At 35.7% G+C, this 7,178-nt stretch overlaps 1 protein-coding gene across 3 annotated transcripts in view; it reads right to left on the bottom strand.

Annotated features, from left to right (window-relative positions):
* LOC122629672 (membralin) overlaps positions 1-7,178 on the bottom strand; it is a 56,476-nt gene that overhangs the window by 507 nt on the left and 48,791 nt on the right. For 2 of the 3 annotated variants that reach the window (XM_043813370.1, XM_043813369.1), the window contains exons 12-13: positions 3,989-4,304; positions 1-1,430 (exon numbers count right to left, since the gene is read on the bottom strand). The exon at positions 1-1,430 is cut by the window's left edge and continues 507 nt beyond it. In XM_043813370.1, the coding sequence (XP_043669305.1) occupies positions 1,066-1,430; positions 3,989-4,304 (681 nt within the window). In that variant the 3' untranslated portion in view covers positions 1-1,065. Of the gene's footprint in view, positions 1,431-3,887; positions 4,305-7,178 lie in introns of all 3 variants that reach the window. The other variant, XM_043813371.1, reaches the window with a different exon arrangement.

The following is a 7,178-nucleotide window of genomic DNA, read 5'->3' on the forward strand; positions in this document are numbered from 1 at the left end:
TTTTCGTTTGTTTTCGACGTTAAAAGAAGAAAAAAAAAAAAAAAAAAACGAGAAAAATATCGTCGAACTCAACATACCCATTCAATTTCGTCGATTTTCGCTTTCCCGCCATAATCCTCTTAACGTGACTCTTTTTACTCCAGAAAAAAGGGTATTTAAAAGAAAAAAATAAAAACAGAGAAATAAACAAAACAAAATAAAAGAAAAATATAAAGAGAATTTAAAAATCATAAAATACTACGAGAAAACACAAAAAAGAAAGAAAGAAAAAAGAAAAGAGAAAGAAAGAAAGAAAGAAAGAAAGAAGAAAACACAAGTACAGATTATCCTGCTCGGAATTATTATAAAAATGAAAAAGAAAAAGAGAAAGAGAATATAGAAGAAGAGAACAGAAAAAGAAAAAAAGAAGAGAAAACAAAAATATACAATTTTCAAAGAATAATGCGTTCTGATAAAAGATACAAGGGACGCATGTTCTTTTTTTTCTTTCTTACTCCATCTCCTTTTTCTTTAATCTTCAATCCGTACTTATATTTCCTTTTATTGTTTCGGCGGAATAAAATTTTTCAAAAAAAAAAAAAATATATATATATATATATAGTTACATAAATAAAGAAGACAGAAAAGAAAAAGGAAAAGAAAAAGAAAAAGAAAAAGAAAAAAGTACTCTCTCCTTTCCTTTCCCCGTTTTTTCCCTATTTTACTTATCCTTTATCTCACATCCTTATTCTCACACATACACGTCTAAATTTAAAACGAAAATGATCTAATGTTCTCATAATAAATTGTACGAGCATACTTGCATTCTTTCTCTCTCTCTCTCTCTCTCTCTCTCTCTCTCTCTCTCTCTCTCTCTCTCTCTCTCTCTCTCTCTCTCTCTCTCTCTCTCTCTCTCTCTCTCTCTCTCCGTTGATCTTCCTTACTAAATCCTATCTAGTGTGTGTATATCCTTTCAATATCCTTTCAATCTCAATCTTAAAATCGACGTCGAACATGCAACACTGGCACTCGCAAAGCAAATCAAAAATCAAAATCAAAAATCAAAAATCAAAAATCGAATTGAATCTAATGATCTTCTCCTTCCGTCGAAGACAACGTCAACTCCGTCGTCGTCGTCGTCGTCGTCGTCATCGTCGTCATCGTCGTCGGCGGCGTCGGCGGCATCGGCGGTGGCGTCGGTGATGACGTCGATGTCGGCGTCGATATCGTCATCGCCGTCATCGTCGTCATCGTTATTGCTGTTGTCGATATAATCGGCATTTCCTTTCGACCAGCTTCGTTAGCCTCGATCACCTCGAAACCTTCGGACGTCGAAGTGTCCGCCGACGAACAACCACGATCCATAGTTTCCATGGCTGCAATTTCTGAGGATGAAATTTCTGCTAGAGTTTCCTCATTCGTCCCGTTCGTTTCCTCTCCCAAACGTATCGCTGAACGTACAGAAAGGACCTGTTAAACATCCTGCTACCTCTTATGGAATCATTTTTCTAAATTTTATTATAAGCTTATAAAAGCTTATTATAAGCTATTGAGAGTTAAGTAATAGGAAACTAATATTGGTTTTAAATGTAATGTGGATTGGTCTGGTCTGATCTGATCTGGTCTGGTCTGGGCTGGACTGGACTGAACTGGGCTGGGCTGAGCTGGACTGGGCTGGACTGATCTGGTCTGATTTGGTTTTAGAAATTCGTTAATCGGTATAATAATAATTTTTTGATATGTGTGTATGTTTTTTATACCGTTCTTTCTTGTCTGATTTTTTTTTTTTTTTTTTAAATATTTTTATAGTATGATATAACAAATTGGACAGCAAAATTTCCAGAAGTGGATTCCTCGTACGTAGAAAAATATGTTCTGTTAATATTCACTTTTGAAATGTTTGATTTCTAATTTATAAGATTTTTAAGTATGGTCTTAAAATTATATTTGATATATATATATATAATTGATGGAATTATGATACATTAAGTCGATTAACATCTTATGTGAATGCTTGAAATATTTACTTCTTGCATAAATCACTGTCTCATTGAATCTGATTTTTATTTTTTATAAAAATATATCCACTTATGATTCTGATTATGCGTGACAATAAATAAAAAAGTTCATCAGACACGATTAGATATTTGAACTGTAAAGTAATTGAACTTGAATTAATTCCAATAAATAAAATAAACGCAATTCAATTACACTTCGATCATATTTAGTCATAATTCAAAAATTAAACATTTCCGAATCCATTTTGGTAAAACTTATTTTTTTTGCTCCTCTTCTTTGTACGGAGAATCCATTTCTGAAATTTTACCATGTAATTTTGTTACACCCAATGTATGTGTGTGTGTGTGTGTGTGTGTGTGTGTGTGTGTGTGTATACATAAAGTATAGTTTATAATAATATTATTAAAGCAGAAATAATGGACAAATTAGATCGTTATAATAATTAGTACGAAATTCAATGAAGAACTTCATCGTTCAAATTACATTAAAAATGAATATATATTTTATAATTCCGCGATCACATGCACATACAAAGTTCAAAGTAAAAAAATAAAAAAAAAGGAAAGAAACAATGAAACAAAAAGGAAAAAAAAGAGCTCGATCAACATATAATTGGATCTAAACGAAACACACATACGGCAAAATTATAAAAACAAAAAAAAAGAGAAGAAGAAAAAGAAAGAAAAAAGAATTTAAATAAACATCGATCGATTGTACAAAATGGTGAAGCAAGAGAGAGAGAGAGAGAGAGAAAGAGAGAGAGAGGATATCTAGGGAGACATTTAACGAGCGATAGTTAAAGAGTATCACGATTCCAAGCCGGGACATAAATTTCTATAGGAAGTAAACCGAGCGAGCCTAAACAAAGCCTTCTCTTTCTCCCTTGGTCGTTCGTACGGCGTGTTAGCGGTTAAGCCGATTATCGATCGTCCAGCTCGCGGTTGAAACCGGAGGTGAAATTAAAAGGCCAGAAAGTAATTGTCGTTAGTTGGATCGTTCGAATAGAAACACGATAGCCTGGCAGATATCGCGTGCCAAATCGTGTTGCATGGGAATGACGAATGTTAGTGACACAGGATCTACGAACTGCGGGTTCGAAACTTTGAGAACAGGAGGAGAAGGATATGACGAACGTCGAAATGATCGTTGAAAAAAGAGGGAAAAGGAAATAAAAGAGAGAGAGAAAAAAAAAAGAAGAAAAAAGAAAAGAAAAAAATCAAATTTAGAAAGAGTGAGGAGCAAACATTCCGATAAAAGCACGCAACGCGACGTTCTTTTTTCTAAAATGTGTCACTCGAACGAAAAAAGCAAGAAAATCTGAACGAAAAGGAACCACGGTAAAATGTTAGCACCCTTTCGAGCAATACGAATATTTGCCATTCACTTTGAATGTCGTAGTCAAAGAGCTAATTCGATTTATTTCTTCATTGAAATCTAGAAATATGTAGTATTTTTAATATGTTTCCATTCTATTTAATTCGATCGAATATTATTATTAATATAATAATAAGTATTTTGTTAAGGAAACGTTCGCATCAAATGTATACATTCCGTAGTTATACATTAAGCGAACATTTTTATAGATATAATACGATCAGGCGTCAGGGTCACCCTGTCACTTTATAGTACGTATTGATATTTTATTATACCTAAATTACTGTCCGTTTGTTCAAGATATTAATCGATCGTATGAAAATACCGATTCAATAAATATCAAGCGATATTTTAACTAATCGATAGGTTCGATCGTGTTTGCTTGTTACTCGTATTCCTCTGTGATATTGTGAAAATGAATTAATCGTTCGTTTAATTAAACCGTTCGAAAGGTCAAATATAATCTGAATGAAAATTGTTAATAAACTGGAAAAAAAAAATAATTTCTTAATTACCATTTCAAGTTACCATAAGTCATCCAATATGTTTCTGTTCGTTAATAAATCGTTATAGTAATAAAATAAAAGAGATCCTGGTTGTCCTTGAAAAGACTCACTTTGCCGATCGCTCGTAGATTCTAGTACGGATGAGGAAGAAATTCTTTCAACGACTTCCTCCTGACCGTTAGGATCAGGATCTAACTGCGATAACTCGGCGATGTAATTTTGTTGCGTCTGTTCGGTCGTTGGTGTCGACGGATTCGGACTGGATGATGGCGTCGTAGTGGGCGACTGTCCAGGCGTCGTTGGCGCCGTACTAGGCGTCGGCGGCTGAGCCGGTTGAGTCGGATTGCGTAAAAGAAGTTGTTGCAATTGTGCTTGCTGGAGTATCACCGGTAATTCGTAATGATGGAAGAAGTACAACATCGAATGCTAAAAAGAAGAAAAAGGACGAAGATTATATTTTTTCTTTTCCTTTTTTCTTTTCTTTTTTAATTTATTTTATTTTCATCTCGTCAAATGTAATAATCGTCTCATCGATACGAACGTCCCATTAAACGATTTTATTTCCTACCCTTTGATATATTTCATTAATAGTTTTCTCAATCATTTTCTATACGATATTATATTTATATCAATTATATTCTATATCAAATATATTAAATATATTATAATATAATTGTATCATATATAATAAAATCGAGTTAACGTTTATAACAGTAACAATATTACTTTCTCAAATCTTTTCACTCATTAAACGATATGACAATTAATCGAGCACAAGAAAAATTGAATTTAATATCACTTCGAAATAAACCGATCGTGCATGGGATAGTATCGATGGACACGCAACCATTTGAAAATAATTTATCCAAATTCAAATATCGTAGAAATCGTCATAGAATCTAACAAACAGTATGTCAAAATTTAATAAATAATTTAACCCAAGTTCGAAATTGCATGATAGCTTGTTATATAGAGAAATCATGGAGCAGAAGGAGCACGATGAATCTATCGAAGCCAGATTGTTGAACGTTGTTTTGTCCGTCCGTGGCAAACAGAAGTAACATTCTACCATATTATATCTCGTCTGTGGTGTAGGATAGAGGTAGTAGAGTAGAGACCGGTGCGGTGCCCGGTTGTTCCCGGTCGAAGCTTCTGTGTCGCGCGCGGCCAGCAAATTTATATGGAAATTCGCCAAATTCGTTCTATGCCGGTACTCTCTTTCGTCCCGAGCTCCGAGGAGAGCTATGTAGTATACACGTAGTACGCATACACATACATACACATACACCATAACATCCTCTCTCTATCTTCTCCATCAATCCCTCTCTCTTTCTCTCTTTCTCTTTCTCTTTCTCTTTCTCGTTTGCTCTCGATCGAGCCTTCCTCGCAATTGTAATTTTCTCCCATATCGCACATACGTACACACATATATCGTTCTATCGTATTTTAACACGTAACCATGTTTTAAAGAAACGGAAAGGGGAAAAAAAAGAATGGATGTGAAAGAAATAAAAGAAAAATAAAGGAGACAAAAATGCAACTTTTTTTTCTACGAGTATAATCACAGATGACAAGAATTTCAAACGGGACATCATCCGCGTTGCTTCGCGTTTTGATTCGTGAGAAAGAAAAAAAATATATATATATATATATATAGAGAGAGAGAGAGAGAGAGAGAGAGAAAGACAAAGGAAGAGAAAGAAACATTAGACAAAGATAGAGCTAAGATAGAAAAAAAAATAGGAAAAAGAAATAGAAACAAGACAAAAAGAAAAGGACAAAAAACAAAAATAAAAAAAATCGAAAATAGAAAAGGGAAAGTAAGGGATGCCGGAGTATGGAAAATAGATATCTCGAGAACGGGCACCTGTCGGCGACGGAAAGGAAATGGTATCCCCGGTGATTCGTCGCCGAGAAAGGAACGATTTTGCGTCGTTCTGAAAATAAGAGGATGAACGTGTAAAAAAAACGAAAAGAAAAAAAAGAGAAAGAAAGAAAGAAAGAAAACGAGAAGGAAAGAAGAATAGAAAATGAAGAAATATGGAGGAAAGAACAAAGAAGAAAAAGAAGAAGAAGCAGAAGAAGAAGAAACGCATCGAACGGGCGGACGAAGGCAACACGGTTGGGGGTTGTAAAGAGAATGAAATGGAGAAGAGGAGAAACGGGGGTTGGGGAGTGGTTGTAGAAGGAGGAAGGGAGAGGGAAAGGGATGAAGTAGCCCCCGAGGAAATCGAATTTTCGTTTGCCGTATAATCGGTGAGCCGATGACACCGATATCGGCCGGCATATAATCACGCCCGAAGGCTAATAATCGGCCAACGAGAAAGCCTGATCTACGACAACGGTAGAGAGCGAGAGAGAGAGAGAGAGAGAGAGAGAGAGAGAGAGAGAGAGAGAGAGAGAGAAGAGGAAGGGTAGTGGTGGATGTTGCCCGTCCGAATAAGCAGTCGCGGATCAAAACGATTTCCGCGTGTCATCTCGTTGCTATTGCCGCCACCCCCATAACCAACGCCGACGCCGCCGTCGTCGTCGTCGTTGCGGTCGCTAAATCCACGAGTCGAGCCCTTAGGGCACCTTGAATTTTCCAACGACACGAGACACTCATAAACTCGTTAACTCGGCGAATAATTTACGATCGGACGATCGATTTAATCGATGCCCACCAATCTGCACGATGATTTTGAAAAAATTGAATAAACGCGGTGGAACGAACGGACGAAGGAAAGAAAGAAAGAAACATTTTCTTTTTTCTCTTTTTCTCTTTTTTTTTCAGAATGTTCTTCCACCTACTTTTCCCAGGATGCATTATTAATTTACATCTTTCGCCGATTAATTATCCACTCCATTACACTTTAATGGCAATTCGATTTTTCCACGGGAAAATATATACAGTAAATGTCGAACGTAGCTATTAACGCATACGACTACCTCTTGTAATGCCATTATAACAATACCCGTGTGTTAATACCAGCCATCGCGATAATCTAATTACGAGTTATTGGCTTTTCAAAGTGCGCGCTATCCGAACTGGATTATATACCTGGCCGATTATAAGAACGCCGATCGATTTGTTTACATCCTATGAACGATCCTTCTATCGATCGTGTACCTAATCCCTCATAAAAAAAAAAAAGAGAAAGGGAAAAAGGAAAAAAATACGAAGAGAAAAGAAACAATACATCTGCGTTCGCCGATTAACAAATGAATCGAATCCTTTCTTCGCAAACAGATACAATTATTTTCCCAAATGTATTCTCAGATAATATCTCCAATTTGATTATCTCTCTCTCTCTCTCTCTC

Source organism: Vespula pensylvanica, chromosome 5, assembly GCF_014466175.1.
Source record: "Vespula pensylvanica isolate Volc-1 chromosome 5, ASM1446617v1, whole genome shotgun sequence".
Classification (NCBI taxonomy): domain Eukaryota; kingdom Metazoa; phylum Arthropoda; class Insecta; order Hymenoptera; family Vespidae; genus Vespula; species Vespula pensylvanica.